Source organism: Podarcis filfolensis (genome assembly GCF_964270895.1).
Source record: "Podarcis filfolensis genome assembly, chromosome: 9".
Lineage (NCBI taxonomy): Eukaryota > Metazoa > Chordata > Lepidosauria > Squamata > Lacertidae > Podarcis > Podarcis filfolensis.
In genome coordinates this window covers 56,231,001-56,254,438 of record NC_139610.1, presented here as the reverse complement: position 1 = coordinate 56,254,438, position 23,438 = coordinate 56,231,001, and the positions used below count along the sequence as shown (strand labels likewise).

Below are 23,438 nucleotides of genomic sequence, written 5' to 3'. Positions count from 1 at the left end.
GGCTCAAACTCATGTTTAAGTGAATCATGCTCTACCAGCAGAGCTACCCCACTGAGGGGTAAACCGTCACAAGGGCAAGACAGAGAGACTTGGAGGGCCATATTTGGGAGCATCTGTGGGTCTCGACTTTCCTATTCATTCTCAGTGCTCCTGACTTATCGACTCTAACCTTCTCCTCATGGGTTAAGCGAATGTGGAGCTCCACACTCTCAAGCAGGGAAGTTCCATAAGTGTATCAGAGCATCCATGTCACCACAGCTGGATGGGGAAATGGGTGTCAAGGGTAGGTTGCAGGAAGGAAGAGTGTTTTTTGGATTTGATATCCTGCTTTATCACTACCCTAAGGAGTCTCAAAGCGGCTAACAATCTCCTTTTCCCTTCCTCCCCCACAACAAACACTCTGTGAGGTGAGTGAGGCTGAGAGACTTCAGAGAAGTGTGACTAGCCCAAGGTCACCCAGCAGCTGCATGTGGAGGAGCGAGGAATCGAACCCGGTTCACCAGATTACGAGTCCACTGCTCTTAACCACTACACCACACAACGGCATTAGAGGTTTTCAGCCAGCCAGCCAGCCCTACCCCACCTTAATGTGACAAAAAACCTTCCAACTTTTAGAGCCTGTTTAGACATAACAACAATATCAAACATTAAAGCTTTTCCAGGACTTTAGCATTTCCAACAGCAGTTTTGGGGCTGCCTTTTGAATGTTTCCCCATTAAAAAAAAAAAATTCCCTATACTTTCTTTTTTAAAAAGCATCCTGGAGAAGGCTAAGGTGAACATTTTTGCTTGTTTTCTATGTGAAAGGATTTTTCTTAATGAATGGTAGAGTATTCAACATGCAACCTCTATACCTGCAGCTTATATAGTCCCCTGAAGGTTGCGTCATAAACTTTACCATTTGATTCTGCTGACTGTATAAAATGGCCATAAAAGTTTACTGAAACTCGCAGGAAGGCATGTGGTATAGTCCTCTAACAAGCCTATTCCACATGCCACAGAGGGTTGGGGAGAATCCCTTCTTTGAAAGTAGGTCCATGTTTAGATTTGCCTGCATGTGGAAAACTAATATTTGAGGCAGATGGATAAGCTAAGGGCCTTCTTCCTGGCATGCTAACTGTTCATCTGCAAGGAGCTTCTGACATGGGATCTCTTCTAAAGAAGCAAGCTCCACATCAATTCTCAAATGATATAGTCATGTAAAAGAGCTGTACTCTCATGGCCAAAATCAGTTCTGGTAAGCCCTACTCAGTATTGGTAGGCAAAAATAAATCCTTTGCACCCCTGTGAATGTTTGAAACCCAGCCACCCAAACTCACCTTTTAGAGGTCACTCTGTCTTGAAAAGAATCAGCGGGAATCCAGTTGGAACCCTTCATAAAAATAGGGAGTCCATTGATTCTGAAATAAAAACTCAAACCAGGTGAGCCAGGAATGGGCTCTTCTACAAGTTCTACTGTTCGGAAATAAACCTGAGGAGAAATTAAAATGTGAATAGTTTTACAGCAGTCATTAAATAAACCTTTTCCATCAGGATCAGTCAGGAAACCCATATTTCCCTGCATATTTTTGCCTTTTTTCATATATAAAATACGGGGTGGGAAATGTAACCTGTTTGCAAGATTTATGAAAGTGTTTCTTGTGTATAGAGCGAATTTATTTTAATTTGAGGAAGAGATTGCTGGAAGATTTTAGTGCCTCTTCTCCAAACACCCCCTCCCCTCCAACAGACAGCATGTATTAGTGCTGCAAACACCCACACAGTTTGCTTTTGATTACTGAGAGAGAAATTTAATGAAACGACGAGGCTAAACGCTGATTGTAATCAAACTCCATTTACAGAAAGAGGCTACACGCACCCAAGGCCAGATTAAAAAGGGGCCCAAGTCTCTTCACTAATTCTGCTTCTGATAGAGATCTGCTCCACTAATTCTGCTGCTGCTTACAGAGGAGCAGACAGAAAAACAGCTATAACTATTGTGCCCATGTCCTGCTTGTGAGCATCCCTTAAACATCTGGCTTCCCCCTGTAAAAAGAGGATGCAGGAGAAGACAGGCCTATCATCTGATCAAGCAGGGCTCTTCTTAAATTCTTATAACAAAGCAGTTAAAGCAAGCTAATTCACAGCAGAACGGAACCCTTTAATTTGGGAACTTTCAAGGAGCAGATGAATGAGTAAGACATGCTTTCATTTCAGTAAGGGAGCTTGTATTAAGACAAGGGGTGCCTTACAAGCTTGGACTACAATTCCCATCATCCCCGGCCACTGGTCCTGCTAGCTAGGCATGATGGAAGTTGTAGTCCAACAACAGCTGGAGACCCAAGTTTGGGAAGCCCTGTTCTACACCATCATCATCATCATCATCATCATTTTTAATTTGGACACCGTCTTTCTATCTTACAATACTCAAGGCGGTTTACAAGCTGAAGAAACAAAAAATGCACATCTTATAACAATCTAATGCAACACAAAAATGTGATAAAACATAACTTCAAAATAGGCAGCCTACATCAAAAAAGTAACATTCAACAATCAATTAGAATAGTATAAAATAATAATATCAACATATAAAAGTTAAACAGAAATCCACTCAACAGTTACAATAATATCTAAATTATAATCAATAAAACAACGGCAAGCCACGGTACATAAAATAATACAATACACATCGAGAAGCAGAGACTAGAGGGTAGAGCAAGGCAGGTGGAAGGTGGCCTTGCCTGATGGAGTCTCTCCCCTCACAGTTCTTCATCCAGGCACAGCTTCCTTATGAAGAATCCCAGGGCCAGAGGGTGGGGCAAGGCAGGTGGAAGAAGGTCTTGCCTGATGGAGTCTCTCCCCTCACAGTTCTTCATCCAGGCACAGCTTCCTTATGAGGAGACCCAGGGCCAGGGGGTGGGGCAAGGAAGGTGGAAGGAGGCCTTGCCTGATGGGAGTCTCTTCCCTCACAGTTCTTCATCCAGGAACAGCTACACCAAGGATGAGCAACCTGTGGCTCTCCAGATATTTGCTCTTGCACTCCAACTCTCATTATTCTGGGCCATTCATGTTGGCCTGGAGCTGATGGGAGCTGAAGTCCAACAATATCTGGAAGACGACAGGTTCCCCATCCCTCCTCTAGGCAAAGGAAGAGCAAAATCATTCCTCAAGCATTCCAGAAAATGCTCACAGTTTTTGTGAGCCATAAAAAACAGGTCTCAGGGATGCAGCACTCAAGACCGTATCTTGTTAAGGCTAAATAGGCACAGTCTGCTCAAATTAATTCCTTTCACACTTGATCTCTGTGAAAGCAACGCGGTATTAAATTGGGGGCAAGGTGCCCCAATGAACTGTTGTGGGTCTCTTTTAAAGGGCAACGCTGACCAGCTTGCTGCGATGTGCCCTTTTCAAAGTGTTTTCTTTGCCTGCCGTGGAAATAGGCTGTCGGGAGGCAACTCTCGATAACTAGGCATGCAGCTAAAGCCGGCTCGTGTGCAGAGCTTGAGCTAAAAGCCACGCTGCAACCTCAAAAGCTTTGGTTTCTGACAAGGTGGCTGTGGAGTCCAGAAAGATATGCAGTAATGTAGGGCTTATCTCCAGTTTACACTGTCTACAATCCATTGAGCGAAAGGCAGCCTACCAATAACTCAGTAACTTTTAGTTTTTGCTGCCTGCCTAGAACTGCAAAAAGGAGACGGACTGTCAGGCATCTGGGAAACAGTGGTACAATACTGGCAAGTGCTATGTTTGTTATGCACTTTGGAGAGCCAGTGTAGTGTAGTGGTTAAGAGTGGTGGACTCGGAATCTGGTGAACTGGGTTCGCTTCCCCGCTCCTCCACACGCAGCTGCTGGGTGACCTTGGGCCAGTCACACTTCTTTGAAGTCTCTCAGGCCCACTCACCTCACAGAGTGTTTGTTGTGGGGGAGGAAGGGAAAGGAGAATGTTAGCCGCTTTGAGACTCCTTCAGGTAGTGATAAAGTGGATATCAAATCCATTATTTATTTATTTTCAGAAGTTCTTCCCTGGTTCATCTTGCCTTGGGGGCTACTTAATGAAGAAAAAATAAAAATAGGAAGCAAGACAAAGGTGTGCAAAATTGTGCAAGGTGTGAAGAAATTGGATAGAGGAACATTTTTCTCCCTCTCTCTGGGCCGGTGTCAACCAGCGAAGCTGAACATTGGGAGAATTTAGGACAGGCAAAAGTTAGGACTGGACATAATGTGCTGGAGAGCCAGTGTGGTGTAGTGGTTAAGAGCGATGGACTCGTTATCTGGTGAACCGGGTTCGCGTCTCCGCTCCTCCACATGCAGCTGCTGGGTGACCTTGGGCTAGTCACACTTTTCTGAAGTCTCTCAGCCTCACTCACCTCACAGAGTATTTGTTGTGGGGGAGGAAGGGAAAGGGGAATGTTGGCCGCTTAGAGACTCCTTCGGGTAGTGATAAAGCGGGATATCAAATCCAAACTCTTCTTCTTCTACAGAATTTGCTACCATAAGATAGTAACCAACATGGATCACTTTAAAAGGTGATTAGGTAAATTAGATAAATGAATGGCCACTAGTCAAGATGAGTATAATAGCTACTCCAGTTTCAGAGGCAGTCTATCTGAATACCAGTCACTGGGGAATGATGTCCAGAGAGGGCTATTCTCATCATGTCCTGTTTGTGGGCTTCCCATGGGCATCTTGTTGGCCAATATGGGAAAAAGGATGGTGGAACTAGATAGGCCTTTGGTCTGATCCAGCAACACACGGATTATGTTCCTAAACGGAGATACTCCAGTTTTCCTGCTGAGTTTCCTTTCAAACTTACAACTTCCCCCCTTTTTAAGTCATTCGCTTTTCTTATCAGCACAAGGTCTTTAGGCATGAAGCCAAGCAGTCTCTTTCAGGAGTTGCTAAAAATTTCCTAGAATCCCAAGGTGCAAACTTTTTGTTCAATTGCAATGTGTTTTATTTCAAAAGGATAAGGCTTCATAAAGTGATCCGTACTTTTTAAAAAGGAAACAATAAGTAGTGCTTTCCATATAGTTAAATACCGATCTGTTCAGATAGGTCTCCAATCGATGAAAATACTTTTATTTTATTTGGACATATATTATTTCCCAAATAGAAAAAACACATTTTATAGTCCTTTCTGTTTTTTAAACTGCATTCAGAGGTCTTTGGCACTTGGAAGGGAGATGCAAGTAATACACAAAGTTGCTATTTTTAACAGCAGATGGGAACTGTTTTTTTTCCTTTTAACTCCACAACAAAGAAAGTGTATTGTTCAGGAAATCATTAACCACCAGCTTCATTGTATAGTGAAAAAAATGTGTATCTTATCAACTATGCCTAAAGTTAGGAGAGCACAGCATTTCCTGGAACTAAAGCAAAAAACAAGAGTCAAATACAACAGACTGTTCCACTTTCCTCCCTAAATGAAATAATATACTTATTAATTCTCTCCACTACCAGAGATGAACTGCGCTCATGAATAGAGATTTAAGTTATCCTGTCAATTGCCATTCCCATGCACCAAAAGGACTCCTGTGTTCTGCAAAATTGCTAACTAGGGTGCTTTAAGTCAGCAAACTATTATTGTTAAAGAATACTAAAGTTGACAAGAGGAGTCTCAGTTTTCCTAAATCTAAAGTTTCAATGCATCACAGCTAAACACTGATGAGAATTTCCACTGCACAATTTCATATCAAAATCACTGCATTTCTGTTTGCAGATCCGTATTGCAGATACCAGCTGCTAAGAGTCCAGAAATGACACAAGTTTGAGAATTTGGAAAGCCCAGCTGTAAAGGTTTTCCTCTTGAATTTCGACGTTGTTGTTAATTTGTCTTCAAGTCTGACTGGCAGTGCAGGTGCTACACAGAGAGGACAGCTAGCTGCCAGTAGAATAGTTTGTGCCATCTTCTGATAATTTAAGATCAGGGCTAATCAGAGTGGGTTGGGCAGGAGGGCTGTTTGAGCTGAGCCTCAAGCTCAAAAGGGGCCTCAGATTTAGACACTTATGGGGTTTTTTTTGGCATTTGATACGTTTTGCAACCTGCTTTTATGCACAATGGACCAAAATGTGACACACTCTTAAGAACATACGAAGAGCTTGCTCAATCAGGCCAATGGCCCAACCAGTGGCGTAGCGTGGGGGGTGCAGGGGGGGGCGGCTGCACCGGGCGCAACATCTGGGGGTTAGGGTTAGGGGGCGCAAATCCACAGGTTAGGGGGCGCAAATTACTTGCCTTGCCCCGGGTGCTGACAACCCACGCTACGCCACTGGGCCCAACTAATCAGGCGTCCTGTTCTCACAGTGGCCCAACAAGATGCCTGCAGGAAACTCACAAGCAGGACCCCTCTTATGATTTCCAGCAACTGCTATTCCAACTGAGGAGTCAGAGAACAGCCATGACGACTAGCGGCTTAGAGCTGCAAATTTAAGCAAATGAGAGGTGATATTTAGTAAAAGATTCCATCATCTTAAACAGTCCGCAATATTGCACAAAAGATAGATTCTTTTCCTTAATAACTAGAGCATTTGCACAGGAAAAAAATGCTAGAAAAGAAAAAAATACTAACATTAACTCCCACACTTTTTTTAATGTCTTGTTTTGTTTCCATGTGTCATCACTTTTATTTTTTTTTATGGCTAGTGGGCTCAAAAGCTGGAAGCAGCCCAGGATTCTCCCGCTCTCTTCTTTTAAAAAAATATTTTATGGGATGCATGATAACACAGCAAAACAAACAAAATTATTGCCATGTCAGATTACCCTCATAGTTCTTTTACTCCCTCTTTTTTCAGCCTGGGATCCTCTGGACTTCTGGGAGGGCCTGTTTCGGACCTTATGCATTACAGCCTTCAAGACTGCTGAAAACCGCTTCCAGGTGGAGGAGCTCCATGTGAGGGCTGTAGTGTTTGCTTATCACATTAACTGGCCTGATCACCTAGAGAAGGAGTCAGCAACCTTTTTCAGCCATGGGCTGATCCATCGTCCCTCAGACCATGTGGTGGGCTGGACTATATTTTTTTTTGGGGGGGGGAGGGAATGAACGAATTCCTATGCCCCACAAATAACCCAGAGATGCATTCTAAATAAAAACAACATTCTACTCATGTAAAAACACCAGGCAGGGCCCACAAATAACCCAGAGATGCATTTTAAATAAAAGGACACATTCTACTCATGTAAAAACACATTGATTCCCAGACCATCCGCAGGCCAGATTTAGAGGGCGACTGAGTCGCATCCGGCCCACGGGCCTTAGGTTGCCTACCCCTGACCTAGAGAGTTTCCACCCCAGTGGGTGCTAGGAATGTGCCTTGGTGGTCACTTGGAGCCTCTGGAGAGCTGCCGCCAGTCGTGTCTTGTGTGCTACACAGGACCAATGGGTCAGACTCAGCATAAGCCAGCTTCCTGTGTTCCAGACTTGACATACCTTAGAAAGCTTCTCAATCTTGCAACCTCCCTCTGCAATGAATGTAGTTGTCATGTTGTACCCAGTCTGGTTCCCATGTCCTCTTGGCCACCAAGTCTCCAGTGCTGCAGCCTTTTTAAAAGAAAAGAAAAGCAGCAAATGAAATTAAAATTTAAAGAGTCTAGAAAAGATTATGTTGATAGCACGAAGCGCTTAAGTAAGTTTTCTTCAAATAGCAAGCCAAGAGCCATCAATGGGAGGCAAGAGCTTATCTGGAGCAGAGAGAAATTCGCACCCACAGCCCTTGCTGCCAACCTACACCGCCCCAGCCTTCTCCAGGTAAGTTCCAATGATACCAGTGTCCAGAGTGGGGGCTCTGTCCAATGCATCGGCCATTAGTGGTCTGCACCACTAATTAGTGGTCTGCACCATGGAGTTATAAAATATGTTCTCCCCACATTATTCTTCCCAGCACCCCCCCAAGCCATGTAAAGCAATTCAATGCTCAGATTCAAGGCAAACAGCTAGCTCTGACCTTGAGCCCTTTAGCATGCTAGAGAAAGAGTTCTAGGCTGGGGGGAGACGTGTGCTCTTCAAGCCCCAAACAATGTAGGGAGCATGGAGCATGGAACAGGAGCATTTCTATGTGTGGCTGAAGATACACTGCAACACATTATTGTTGGTTCCCACTTCTGTCAGCAATCATTTACAGAGCATTTTTAGCATGAAAATTGCACTTTGTTTTGTAGGTCACTGTTCCAGGCATGCTGCACAAAAGGTATTTACTTGCAAAGCTCCCATTCATTCCAGTGGGTCATTTTCAATGGGGCTTGAACAGATGTTCCCAGGAGATCCTCCTCAGTGCATCCAAAAGCAATATACTGTATCTGAACCTTTCACAAGGGAATCAGCCCCACCCTGTTTTATTAGCATATTACACGACTCTATAAAAATGACTGTTGAGTTTTCACAATTTGGTTGTCTTTCTGCTGCTCCATTTCCACATAAAATAAGCTGCTTATTTGTAGACAGCAGCAATAGCTCACTGTTCACGTAAAACAAATGCTGGTGCACAATTTTTGTCAATTACTGGGTACAGCAAAATGTCTAAAAGGTAATAAGGGTGCGCAAACATCCAAACAGATGGATCAGTGTTGGACACGTTAATGCATCAAGTGAGCATTTCACAAAGAGAAAGCAAGTACAGAGGAAACAATTTAACAATATGATTTGTCATGCCTGTTACCAAGGCATGATTACATAGCTGAGCCCCTAATGTTCCACCTTTCATTCTCTGGAATTACTTCCAACGGCAGCATGCAAAATGCCCATGAATTCCTAGCGCAGGGAACGAAGCATTATTAATATGCATCTTCCACCGTGCTCTGTGAAATGCAGAATAGCTTTAGAAGCAAAGGCACTGCGGGAGGGTATTCATTGGCTGGTAGTGATGTCATATCCCCACTCACCCATTTGCTATTTCTTAGCTGGAAAACACTATGTGCACTCAATTTTGGTGGGGGGTGGGGTGGGAATTACACATTTTTAAGAAGGCTGCAGTCAGCTCTCACAGCTTCAGCTTTGAAACACTGCCCAGAGATGACTTTTGCAGCTTCAGTGGTACATTTCCTATTGTTTTAATACACAGAACGCAATCCAACAACATAAATTAGGGACTCGAGGCTGCCTTCAGTCCACAAACACACACACACACACAACTTTTGATTGCTTTCTAATCAGAATGCAAGATCATGGGGTCAGGAAAGATAATCTGCCGTGGGGCAGGCAAGCTGAAAAATACACACGGTGTTACTAGGACACTACAGCCCATCCAATAACCATGGGCAAGCGGTTCTGAGTTCTTGGGTGGGAGATCAGGGTTCAAGGCTCATGGCTTTGTGAAGGTGTAAGGAACCTGTGGCCCTCATTGGACTCCAACTCCCATCAGCCAATGGGCAAGGATAACATATCGGGAGCAGGGGCATAGGTTCTCCCAGCTTATTGAGTTAACCGGCTTCTTCTATTACCCCTGCATTTGTGCCTTCAAATTTATTATTTAGAAATTAGCAATAATCACAAGGTGTTGTTTCGGTTGGGGTTTTTTTTACTCATCACCTGTGGCTAGCTCTGAAGCCATGTGTAGAGGCAGCTGCAGAAGGAATGACGTTTGAAGCCCTCCTTTCAATTCAAAGCAAGTCCAGTGCTTAATAAAAGCTTGCACTGGCTGTCTATGTGCTACTGACCTGACTGGTTACTGACCTACAAGGTTCTTGTGTTAATTTACAAGGCCTGCAACTTGGGTCTAGGCACCCACAATTCTTCTGTTTCACTATTTACTAAAAACATTTCTTTTTCATCAAGCATTTATGTTGTTGTTGTTGTTTAGTCGTTTAGGCATGTCCGACTCTTCGTGACCCCATGGACCAGAGCACGCCAGGCACTCCTGTCTTCCACGGCCTCCCACAGTTTGGTCAAACTCATGTTCGTAACTTCGAGAACACTGTCCAACCATCTCATCCTCTGTCGTCCCCTTCTCCTTGTGCCCTCAGAACTATCTTTCCCAACATCAGGGTCTTTTCCTTAGGGAGTCTTCTCTTCTCATGAGGTGGCCAAAGTATTGGAGCCTCAGCTTCAGGATCTGTCTTTCCAGTGAGCACTCAGGGCTGATTTCCTTAAAAATGGATAGGTTTGATCTCCTTGCAGTCCATGGGACTCTCAAGAGTCTCCTCCAGCACCATAATTCAAAAGCATCAATTCTTTTGAAGGCGATCAGCCTTCTTTATGGTCCAGCTCTCACTTCCCTACACTTTACCTACACCACTACCGGGAAAACCATAGCTTTAACTATACGGACCTTTGTCGGCAAGGTGATGTCTCTGCTTTTTAAGATGCTGTCTAGGTTTGTCACTGCTCAAGCATTTACATAGAGCTAATTTGATTCAGTGCTGGTCATTTGTTTTGTATTTTACAATTACATGACATCTTGATGCTTGTATTGCACAACACCAGTTTCTTTTTGAATGAGATGTGGTTAAGAAATACTCGTATTAATTCCTTAAGAACTATCTAATTCCTTAAATACCTTCAGGGGAGCCCCAACAGTGGCATTCCATGTCTTGGGTACATGCCCCACATCCACCAGTACAAATAATGAGTGTTAAGCCAAGAACAAATCTTGGCCACAGCTGATGGTTTGTCTGTAGCAAGGCAAACCAAAAGTTTGGTAAGTGTTGCAGCAGCAGCAGCAGGACCAGAGGAAGGAGCAAAGCTACTGCAATCTCTGCTGTAAGTTCACTCACAGTTAGCCAAAGTTTGCAAACCTGGCCAATGTATGTTCAGGACTGCACATTACTGCTGCATATTTGGTCACCTATGGTGAGCACCATCTTGCCTAGGCAACCAAACAGGGAAACTTTTGTAAAAACCAGAAGTCCTAGTTCCTTCCTGATCTCCTTCTCAGGATGTTGATGTGCCACAAGTGGACGACACAGGTCAAGCCAAATTAAGTTAATGAATAGGATAGGAGCACACGCTTAATTCTCCCACTGAAAACCACAGTATATTCCCTTGCGTGAATTGTGCCCACAGACCTCCCAAATATGGGTGTGCAAAACAGCAGGAGTAACATCTATGGCCTTGTGGTTGAGTAACATCTATGGCCTTATTGGTGCAGACCCATACACAGCATTGATTTTCACACCAGAGGAAATAGTTTTGCATTCAGCAGAACTTGCCCTCACCTTACTTATGTTTACGAGCAGCACGGCGCTGCCTTCACCAGGACGGAGCTCCACTGTGAATGTCTGCTGCGTCTGCAGCTCAGGAATGCTCACAGTCGCGAGAGCAGCAACTGGCTTTGAGCTGATGACATCAAAATCCAGCTCTATTTTGAGACTCCACTGCTGAGTGTTTTGCACTGAACAAAACAAAAACAAAGAAGGTTGTTGAGAGTGGACAGACTGAATGCATACCGTTAGTCACCTGTGATCTAGGAGGTTAGGTCTGTCTTCACACTTAGGGAGATCTGGGTTCAAATCCCCAGACAACAACGTGACACCAACAGGGAGCCAAAGGGAAGACACATCTTGCTATCCACATCACATGGTGTTGTTTTCACGAGGATATAATTGTGATGATAAAGAGGGTGATATGCATCCCACCCAGAGCTCCCTGCAGGAAGGTCAAGACATAAATGTAGTAGATCAGGCGTAGGGAACCTGTGTCTCTCTAGATCAGCATTTCCCAAATTTGGGGCTCCAGCTATTTTTGGACTACAACTCCCATCATCCCTAGCTAGCAGCACCAGTGATCAGGAATGATGGGAATTGTAGTCCAAAAACAGCTAGAGACCCAAGTTTGGGAAACACGGGTCTAGATGCATCTGGACTACAACCTGCATCATCTCTGACCATTGGTCAAGCTAGCTGGAGCTGATGGGTGTTGGATTCCAACATCTGAATGACACCAGCAGTTGGACATTATATGCAACTAGAAGCTAGTCACAGAAATTTACTCAACTGCTACTACCACAGAAGCTCCTACAGATGAACCCATGTGGTAGCTGGCTCATACTAACATTTTCCTATGCCAGCCGTATTTTGAAGATGGTTCAGAATTTCTCACAAAAAGGGATGGTGATTATGGAACAAACTAGGCATGATATTCCATATCTAGCTTTTTTCTTCTTCTAAGTAACAGCCAGGAGGGGGGTTAGGTCCTTGATGCACAGAGAAGAGAGTGATCACCATGATCTCGATGAGATCTTTCTTCAAGCTGCTGCTAAGCCCAAGAAGAGAGCGTCATTCATCTCCCAGAATGAACAGGAGCTTCGAGGAGGAGGCTATTTTCATTGGGTCTTGCATGTCATGGTCTCAGTCCCAATCACACACCACTTATAGCTGTTCTTTAGCAGAAAAACACTAGACATGTTAAATGCAATCACCCTTGTCTGGTTTGGACCTGTGCAAACCAGGAATTGTTCTCGACAGCTTGAACATAAAACAAAAAGTGTTATAGTCATTGTGAATGTTGCTTGAAAAGATGCGGACAACAAAAGTAAGGAAGGGTCTGAGCTGGGCCAACATCAGAAACCGGTGTTTGTGGCCGGCTGCTGAGCCCTCATTTCTCCAGGAGGGATCCCTAATCAGCCACCACTGAACAGCTACAAAGAAGACAAAGAAACCCCTCTCCACCTCAGGCTCAAGTAAAATATCTGGAATCACCTCCAGTCCCAAACCACATTGCACAAGTCCAAATCAATCTATGGACAGGTCAACCTCGGCCCTCCAGATGTTTTGAGACTACAATTCCCATCATCCCTGACCACTGGTCCTGCTAGCTAGGGATTATGGGAGTTGTAGGCCAAAAACATCTGGAGGGCCGAGGTTGAGGAAGCCTGCTCTAGGTAAAGGATGTGAATGCTGTCACCCACCAGATGTTGTTGGACCACAAATCCCACCATCCCTGACCATGTCAACTAGGGCTGATTGGACTCAAGAACCCAGGAACATCTGTAGGGGTGCTACTTTTCTGACCCTGATTTCTATATGAACACAAAGTTGAATTGGTCCAACAGGATATCCCCCAACCACCCATCCATCCATCCATTGGTCCAACACCCACCCCACCCACCCATCCATCACAGACAATGTGAAGTAACTAGGCCAGTGTTGCTGGAGCAATACTAGGTAGGCTGCAAATTCATAAGTTAATGAAGGCACCAGTTTCACAACTCTCTCTTAAATCTTTTTTAGGAGATTATACATACATACATACACACACACACTAGGCTGGGCACAGGACCTCTCTTAATGAAGCAATTGAACATAAAACGTGATGATGAGGTGTGGTGGCCTTCCTACCTGCTAGGCAACATTTACACAGAGGGAGTGGTCAGGCAGGTACTCCAGCTCCTCTAGCAACTGGCTTTAACTCAATAAGGAGGCCTGCCTCACGCTTCAAAAACTGCTGCACAAAACTAGCCATACTTTCACAGGTGGCCTCAAGTCTAGAACGTCTGTTAACACACATCAAGATGTTCAAACACAAAATTCTACAGTGGTGGTCGTTTAATGTATATAGACAATAAGGTTTGTTTGTTTTTTGAAGTTTTGCTTATGTAGCACCACTGACACAAAGTTAACCCTGGTAAAACAGGTTGGGGATACCGTATTTTTCGCCCTATAGGACGCACTTTTTCCCCTCCAAAAATGAAGGGGAAATGTGTGTACGTCCTATGGGGCGAATGCAGGCTTTCGCTGAAGCCTGGAGAGCGAGAGGCATCGGTGCGCACCGACCCCTCTCGCTCTCCAGGCTTCAGAAAGCTATCCGCAAGCCTTGGGAGCCCGGCGGGAGTGCCCGCCGGGCTCCCAAGGCTTGCGGGCAGCAGCCTGCAGCCCGAAGCACGGGGTGCGCTGCGGAGCACGCCCTGTGCTTCGGGCAGATGTCCGCAAGCCTTGCGCGCCCGGCGGGAGGTCCCGCCGGGCTCGCAAGGCTTGGGGCAGCAGCCTGCAGCCCGAAGCACGGGGCGCGCTGCGGAGCACGCCTCGTGCTTCAGGCAGATGTCCGCAAGGCTTGCGCGCTCGCCGGGAGGTCCCGCCGGGCTTGCAAGGCTTGCAGGCGGCAGCCTGTTCTGGGGGCTGGGGTCGGGGGAAGCTCGGGCTTCCCCCGCCCCCAGCCCCGCACCTGGCGGGGGAAATAATTTTTTTTTCCTTTATTCCCCCCCCCCAAAAAAATCTTGGTGCGTCCTATGGGCCGGTGTGTCCTATAGGGCGAAAAATACGGAACTTATTTTCCCACCAGCTGCAAGAAAGTAAGATGGCCATTTCGTAACAACAAGGACTCTGGAGAAACAAGAGTGTCACGGTCGTTTACCAAGGGCTTTCCCCATCTGTTACATTTTGCTTTTATTCGATCTACATTCGAACACAGCTGTTTTGGGGAAAGATCACAATTTCTGGATAGAATAACCATTTCTGCATGTTGAACAAATGCTTCATTCAGAGAAAATGCATGGAATTCTTCTCTGCTGTAGGCCTGTGAAGTGAGTGGAATGGAGAACGGGGAATGAATTGAACCCATTGTGTCTGGATTTGATGGGGTCTACAGTTGTTTCTCTTTGGCAACTCAAGTGTGCTCGCCACATCAGCATGCACATCAGAGGTGGTCTCCTGCTGGATCACAGAGCATTTGCCAGCCCAAATAATCATGACTCACTCAAAGAGTATTCCTAGAAAGGGCTCCTTCAACCTTCCTAAAAGGTAAAGGTAAAGGGACCCCTGACTATTAGGCCCAGTCGTGACCGACTCTGGGGTTGCAGTGCTCATCTCGCTTTATTGGCCGAGGAAGCAGGCATTTGTCCGCAGACAGTTCTTCCGGGTCATGTGGCCAGCATGACTAAGCCACTTCTGGCAAACCAGAACAGCGCACAAAAATGCCGTTTACCTTCCCACCGGAGCGGTACCTATTTATCAATTTGCACTTTGACGTGCTTTCAAACTGCTAGCTTGGCAGGAGCAGGGACCAAGCAATGGGAGCTCACCCTGTCGCAGGGATTCGAACCGCCAACCTTCTGATCGGCAAGTCCTAGGCTCTGCGCCACCCACGTCCCTTGGTGTCAGAAGTGGGATACGAACCCACGCCTCCAGGGGAGGCTGCCTTCCTACTATGCTTGAATAAACCACTTGCCTCTTGCCAAAGTTTTGCTTTGCTATCTCCTTGACATATAACAGGAGAATCCTGCATATCAGTAAATGCAGTAAATGCAGGAAGCCAGATGCCCTTTTTATTGCATGAATGGCTGAACTGGTATAAGAAATATAACCAGTTATATTTCTTATAACTGGTATAAGAAATACAGCAGCAGAAATACAGTTCCTCTGCCCCCAGAGCAAATGCAACAAAGACATCCATGTCTCCTCGAGTTTGTCTTACATGCGAAGCCACAGATCATGTCCCAGAAATGGTTCCCACATTCAACTCACCCAATGAAATTAAGGAATACGGCTAAATTAGATAAATTCATTTCAGCAGGTCTACCCTTGAGTAAAATTCAGATGCATACTACCCCTTGTCTTAACATGCAGTAGATTGAGGCAATAGATGGGATGGTGGACCACTTCATACTGCAGGTACAGAAACACCTATTTGGGTGAGCTCCCAAATAGGTGATCATATTTTCTTCTTAAAAGAAATATCAACAAGCTGCAGAAATCATTCCATTAGGTACTGATTATGCAAAAAAGATGTATTAGACCACCTGGATAAATAAATAAAAGCTCTGAACCACTTTAAATGCTGGCTGCATACCTGGTTCTCAACAGGTGGAGCTGGAAGGCTACATACTAAGCAACTCCTGATGCTGTCTTGGCATTCCATGGAAATTCCAGCTGTGTTAATTTCTGCAAAGGGCTGGAGCCATTTCCAGAAGCTTCAAAGACTGCCCTCTTCCCAGTATCATCCAGAGGCAAAGTGGCTGGTTTAGTAATAGTAAGGGCACACTCCACACCAAGTTTAGAACATTTAGGTCCAGTTGACTTCAATGGGAGAGCAAGAGCTTTACTTTCCCAATTAAAGTTACTGGGACTTAGGAGCGCTTACGGAGGCTGCAATACACTGTTACATTTCCCTATGAGCGCTTTGGCACTTCCAGCACATCAGCTCTGTAATGCTTTCATTATTAAAACTCCACATAGAAAATGGGGGGCCAGCAAGGGGCTGTAATTTGGTTGTAAACGTTTGTTTCTTGGCATGCAAAAGTTGCCATATATGCACCAACCAATCATTTATGTGTACGCCGCCTTTCTGAAAGTTCAAACTGTGTGCAAGGCAGCTTACAACATATGAAAAATTGCATAACGACAAACAAGGCAAAACTAGTCAGAAACAATAAAGAAAATGTCACAAAGTACACAACCAGATTGAAAAACTTGCACTGTATAAAAAAACAGTGAAAGTTTTTCAATCTGTTTGTGTACTTTGTGATGTTTTGTTTATTGTTTGTGACTAGTTTTGTCTTGTTTTTTATATATTTATTTTGGATTGTATGATTTAGCAGCAAAACTGCAACAATGCCCACCTCCCCCCCCAAAAAAATAAACCCCTAAATGACACTCCATCCAGGAACAAGAAACCTTAGTTCAAGGAGACATTCTGGTCAGGCAAAGGCACTCAAGGAGTGTACGGAGCTGGGATGATGGGGGGAGGGTGGGACTAGAGAGGGAGGTGGCCTGAGGGCCCGAGAGAGAGATCTAGAGGGCCACATTTGCCCCCCAAATGTAAGGTTCCCTGCCCTAGTATAGACAATAATAAGACAATAAAACAGCTTCCCATGTTCCTATTCAGATGCATTAGCTTCTGAAAGTCCACACAGTGAGTTTGGACTGAGATTAACTTTGAATGAGGAACTTCCAAGTTCATACCTAGCTCTCTTAAAGCTATGGAACACCCCATCAACTTTCTGAATTGATTGTGTGTGACGTGTTGGGACAATGCCCATTATGAAAAGCAACTTGTCCTTTTGAACCAGTCAACCCCAGTGCAAGCTGGACGACAAACAAGTGATTACCAGCAAGAGGAACCGGTTAGGTGGCTTCAGTTCAGGACAAGCGCACGATAGGAACTCCTCTCAAGTTACAGCCATAGTCATGCAGCTGCTTTTGCCCCAAACCCTTAAATCTCAACACTGGGAGAAATCCAGTGATATGGAGAGCCCTTTCAGCCCTAGCAGCATCCATTTCGGAAATGAAGTGACAGACAGAATGTCACAGATGTCAAGGACAAGGGGGCAGAAGGGCAGGCAGAAAAAGTCTCTGGTTCACCCTTCCTTCGGCAGGAAAGAAATAAGAAAAGGGGGTGCTTAGACCACATCCTGTTCAGGGCTGCACACATTTAAAGATGAACCTTGATTCGCGCATTCCGAAACAACATGAGAACCAAAACAAAGCCATCCTTCAGAATTCACACTTCTCTGAATTTTGCAGTGTAATTCTCCAGCCAAGTAACGTGAACAAAAATGCATACACCAATGTAAAATGCCTATATTAATGAAAATAATATACCAAAATGCCTTATGTTAAGGAAAATGTAAACATTGCAAGAAATATGCTTTGAAAAAATGCCTATGTTCGGGTAAATGACATACAAAAATAAGTATATTTGGATTAACTTGAACTAAAATACTGTACTGATACATTTTCAGGAGGACTTTTTAAAAAAAATTGCAACCTGATGAATAAATGTGGGGAAGTGAATTTGGGATTGCGCAAAGAAGCATCAAAGAAACTGAAATCATTCATACCTACTCAGGACACACCACAGCAAAGACTCTACCACCACTCGCCTTAAGAAGCAGTCTTAGGCAGCTAGGTCTATCTAGCTGCAGAGTGGAGGAACGATGGCCCTCCAAATGCTGTTGACTACAACAACTATCAGCCTTAGTTGGCATGACCAGTGATCAGAAATTTTACTTTATATGCTGCTTAGTTACAACTGACTCCAAGCGGAATGATGGCAGCTGTTCTTCAGAAAATCCAGAGGGTGACAGGTTCCTCATCCAGCTCATTAGTGTCCACACTGACTGGCAGCACCTCTCTACGGTTTCAAACAGAGGTGTTCCCCACCCCTATCTGGAGATGCCAGGTGTTTCATCTGATTTTTTGCATGCAAAAACATGTGCTCTACCCCCAAGCTTTGGCCCTTTGGCAGCTTTAGCAAGGGAAGCCCAGTTTTGATTCCTGGAATCCAATGGGTCCAAGAGAATGCTTCAGACCAATTACTGCAGCTAAAGACTACTACTTCCTGGTTCTATGCAGCCCTTGCATTTACAGGAGCCTTTGTTTCTGATACTTCAAAAGACTACCATAGGATAGCCAATCTTATCTGTAGTTTGCTACAAGCACAGATCAGAAAAGCCTTCACCAAACTATTGGACCTCTGGAAAAAGGGCCCCTTCAAGATAGGAGAGAGGATCTGATAAACAAGAGAAAAAGAATCTGTTCCAGACATGAGGAGCCAGATGAGAGAAGGTGCACAAAGAATGGAAGATGGAGACAAAGTGCAGAGATGGTGGCCGCGTTTCTATGTAACAGAGGTGAGAGGGAGAAGTGTTAATTGGAAATGAGCAGGAAAAATCTCAGCCAGAGAGCCCTGAAAGAGCAATATTTCTCAGCCTAAGTGGATGTGGACACAAACAATCCCCTGGATAGGAAGGGACCCGTGTTAACAGTAGGATATAATATATTTAAATTTAAAAATAAATAAATTGGGAGGACAGATGTGTTCAGGAAGAGAGTGGTACAGAGCTTCAAAATAAATAATTAGAGACTGGAAATTCATGCCCTTCATGGCACAGAGATGCAATTGTAGGGATGCAAGGAAGAGAGTGGTGCAGTGAGAAAGAATAATGTGTCTTGCAGAGGATTTCTGGACTAGGAAAGAACAGATGATGCCCCTGTGTTATATGCTGAAATTACTCCAGTGTGTTATTGATCTATGCTTTTGTATCTTCTGTGGGGAGGAGAACCTAGTGCAAACCTTTCAACCATTGTTTATTACATGGAAGGATTCCATCCTCCAGGATCAATTTTTTTCTGATTCATTCTACAGTTAAGACGACAAGACTTACCATACTGAGGAGTCACTGAGAAATAAAGCAGGCGGCAAAGATTATATGCTTCAATCCTGACATCCTTCCAAATGCCCTGAGTAGGGAAAGAGGGGCCCCAGTCCCAGCTAAATGAGCACTGCTCCTGGAATTAAACACAAAGGCAGGTTGCTTCACAGAAAGGTTGCTTTCCTATGCAGAAGAAACAAGATTCTAAAGCAGCTTTCCCCAACCTGACCCTGCCTAGATATTTCTAAAATGTATGTGTTTGTAAAATGGAGGGGCTAGAATGCTGAGCAGATAGCTCCAATGTTCAGTTGCAGGTTCTACTCGTTCCAGAGGTAAGGGCCTCCTAGATGCTATTCCCTGGCCTCATCCCATATCATTGCAGTAAGGCTCAGATGTCAAAACTGCATAAGAACAGCAAACGGTCTGTTTCATACCACTGGATCAACACCATGCTGGAAGCTAGGAGAACGGCCAGGTAGAAAAAGCCCACATCTTTGACCCACGCCCATGTGGTTGCAGCTCCTCAGCTTCGAGAAGAGAAAAGCGGCTGTGTTTGCCACCAGGCGAATTGCTGTTTCCACCTGCCTTGCCCTACCCTCCAACCCTAGAATACTCCACAGGTGAGCTACTTCCAGAGGAAGAACTGTAAGGAGACTTTCCAGCCTTTTGGGTTGACAGGTAAAAGACTGGGAGGGGGAGAATGTTCAATACTGATGCAATCTGCTTTGGGGCTATTTTTTGACTTGACGTTACTGGGTACTTTTACTTGACCTGTTGGTTAAATGAACACTTGTGGGGATTTTAGCATTACGTTGCAGCAATATTATATTTTAATTTATGTACCAGTATTGTATATGCATCATTACTGTGTTTAGATTTTTTTGAGAGCTGGGTTCAAATCCTCACTGTCAAGAAGCTCACTCTGTGTCCTTTGGCCAGTCACTGTCTCTCAGCCTGGCCTATTTTACAGGGTCATTGTGAGGACAAAATGAGCAGGGGGAGAAGAATCATGTATCTTGAGCTCCTTGGAGGAAAAGTGGTAAGCACATAAAAATAATACGAATGTGAATAATAACAACAAATAAAAATAAATAGATGCAGTATATAAATAAATTGACGATGACTGTGGCAGAATGAGCTGAAGCCATGGGAAGCAGTTTCTGTATGGCTGGGTAATGCATCAGGTTATCACAGAGTCAGTCCCACATACACCAGCAGCTTTGAGTAAAATGATATGCAAGCTATGTGGATAGCATACAACTGAGCTATGAAAGTTAGCTTTGGTTCATGTTAAGATTTCCAGGGTGGTGTCTAGGGCAAAACAAGTTGTTGACCACAGCTTGAAGACATGTCTTGACTTGACCTCAGAACTCCCCACCCTGGAGATGTACATACAATAGATCTCGTTAAAGTTTTGCATAGTGACCTACAGATCTAAATTTGTAATCCTAATAACTGGCAGCTGAGCCTTACTAATTTTGGCAACCCACACTGCACTCGCCTAGCTCCTTCTCCGTATCCCAGGGAATCGGCTTGCCTGCCAACGTATCAAGTTACAAGGAGTGTAAACCAGGCAATGCACCTATTTCTAGGTTATTAACACTAGCGACATTCATTTCTTAGAAAACAGCCCTCTCAAAATGGAAAGATCTGTTTACTTCACCACTAACACTGATGGGCGGCCATTCTTCAGGTCCAAACAGGCTATTGTTAAAGATGAGACAAGGGCAATCTCAGACCTAATTTACAGGTTTCAGGGTAACTTAAGTTCATGAATTTAAATGGCTCTGCTCTGAGTAAAACTTAGCTGAATACAACCCAGAGACTTAAGACACCTTAAAGACTAACTGTTAAGTCTGCACATGGTGATTCTGGCATGTTCTCCACGGGGAAATTAGGTGATAAAGTCATCGTGTGCAGACTTTACAACTTCAGAAATAAAAAGTGTGAAGTGAGCTTTCAAGTGCCATTAAGAAAAAAGTTTCCAGAATAATATATATCTATATCCATCAGATTCCAATGAAGGGCAAGTCCTCCAGTTTTACTCTGACACTCACCAGCTTCTGATGGATATAAGCCATGCATTTGGGGACCACTAACACAGACTCCCCCAGAAATCTCATTGATAGGGCAGTAACCACCCTGGAATCTTTTTGGTGAAGAGCAGTTAAAAATATTTTTTAAATAAAAGTAAAATAAACAGGATGGGACGCGGGTGGTGCTGTGGGTAAAACCTCAGCGCCTAGGACTTGCCAATCGTCAGGTCGGCGGTTCGAATCCCCGCAGCGGGGTGCGCTCCCGTTGCTCGGTCCCAGCGCCTGCCAACCTAGCAGTTTGAAAGCACCCCCGGGTGCAAGTAGATAAATAGGGACCGCTTACTAGCGGGAAGGTAAACGGCGTTTCCGTGTGCTGCGCTGGCTCGCCAGATGCAGCTTGTCACGCTGGCCACGTGACCCGGAAGTGTCTGCGGACAGCGCTGGCCCCCGGCCTCTTAAGTGAGATGGGCGCACAACCCTAGAGTCGGACACGACTGGTCCGTACGGGCAGGGGTACCTTTACCTTTTAAAATAAACAGAGGTGGTAATTTGTGAATGGGAGGGAGATAACATGGCTCACAGCTCTTTTTTGTCGTCGAAATACACTGCAGACGTCTGATCTCCCTGGAGACCAAGAGATGTGACGATAGACTGCTCTGCCTCCTTTCTTTTAGCAAATGTTTTGTGCCACCGGGGAAGTGATAATTCTGTATTGATTTGTTTTGGATGTTGTATGTGATGCCAATAAAAGGTTCTACGAGGCTCACAGCCCAACCCCACAACTGAACAGGCCAGGACTGCATCATGTGCCAGTATCATGGGCAAGGGTCACCCAACTTGGTCCAATGATGTCATAGCAGGATGCTATTGGACACTGCCTCCCCAAAAGCACTCAGCTGAAATACTGACACAGTGCAGCCACAACACACCTCCTTTCTTTTTCAGCTTTGCTCCCCTACTCCGGGGTACAACCATAGCCAAGTGATAGAGCATCTCCTTTGCATAGCAGTGCGTCCCAGGTTCAATCCCCAACATCTCCAGATGGGGCTAGATATGCCCCGTCTGAAACCTTGGAGAGACGCTGCCAGTACATGCAGACAACACTGATCTATATGGACCCATGGACTCACTTGGGATGAGGCAGCTTCCTATGTTGCTTTGCCCCCTTTCAATTCTATGTACAGAAGCTGACCAGAATAGCGCTGGAATATTATTTTAATATTGGCAGCATGGCAGCATTCTGCACTGCATCCGAAGACCACCGGCTATCCTAGGGCAGGGGTCTGCAACCTTTAAGACAAAAAGAGCCACTTGGACCCGTTTCCGAAGAAAAAAAAACTGGGAGCCGCAAAACTCGTCATTATAAAAATAACTTTTTTGTCACTTTTTTAATTATTTCTTTGTTTGACCCCTCAGAATTACTCTTCCTCATAGAAATAAACGTTAAATTTCTGCCCTTTGTACAGTTCAGCCCGTGCTAGTATACTAAACTCCATAATCCAGCCTATGGCTGACAAATCAGTAGACCTACAGCTTGCCTGGGTTCTTCAAGATGTGGATCCTTATATTACCCTACAGGTTGCTAAATTCCTAACAGCCGTCCTCTCGTACAAGAGACGGAATGGAATGTTAGTTGATTATTGATAGTTATAAGAATTTTCTATAATGACATCAGATATTGATTTTAGTGTAGTGCCAAAAAATTTTAATCTTAATCTTAAACTTTTCTTATGAATGGCTAATATCTGTCCTTGTGAGTTGTGAACTGTGTTATACTACTTGTGGCTTGAACGAGTCCGCTGTTTTATTGGATTTGATTTGTTTTGATTTGTTTTGTTGTGTTGTGTTTCATGACGGGCGTAAAGCCGAATAAACATTTTGATTGATTGAACGTTAAATTAACAAGTTACCTTTTTGTGTGTGTGTGTGTTCTTCACTCCCCTTCAAAACAGTGACCAGCGTACAAGCCCCTTACAATGTAGCGGGCGGGCGGGCGGGCAGGAAGGTGACGTCGGGACGGTGTGTGACTAACGCACGCACCGCCCCCATGCGACGTCACAGCCAGTACAGCGCCCGCCACAGTGGGGAGTGTCGGGGCGCGCAATGCGCCTCCTCCCCTCACTAGTATCCGCCCCAGAGCCGTGGCAAAGGTGTAAAAGAGCCACATGCGGCTCCGGAGCTGCGGGGTGCAGACCCCTGTCCTAGGGGGTGCTAGAGGAGACCACATGGCACATATGTTCTCCCACATCTTGCCACCACTGCTTTTCACCCCCTGGTATCTGCTGTCTGAGGTAGTCATCTCAATCTACCTAATGGCAAAACTGGTCCTGATGCTACCACTGAGCTATGGCCACTCTTGCATGTGCGTTGACCCACGTTCCTTGCAAAAGGGACGTGTAGTTGCTG

General features: G+C 44.9%; 1 protein-coding gene across 2 annotated transcripts in view; it reads right to left on the bottom strand.

The window, feature by feature from the left end:
* Window positions 1-23,438, bottom strand: part of MANBA (mannosidase beta) — a 68,247-nt gene that overhangs the window by 19,103 nt on the left and 25,706 nt on the right. For both annotated transcript variants that reach the window (XM_083571154.1, XM_083571153.1), the window contains exons 5-8: window positions 19,009-19,132; window positions 11,126-11,301; window positions 7,407-7,517; window positions 1,319-1,470 (exon numbers count right to left, since the gene is read on the bottom strand). In XM_083571154.1, coding sequence (XP_083427280.1) covers window positions 1,319-1,470; window positions 7,407-7,517; window positions 11,126-11,301; window positions 19,009-19,132 — 563 coding nt within the window. The remainder of the gene's footprint in view (window positions 1-1,318; window positions 1,471-7,406; window positions 7,518-11,125; window positions 11,302-19,008; window positions 19,133-23,438) is intronic.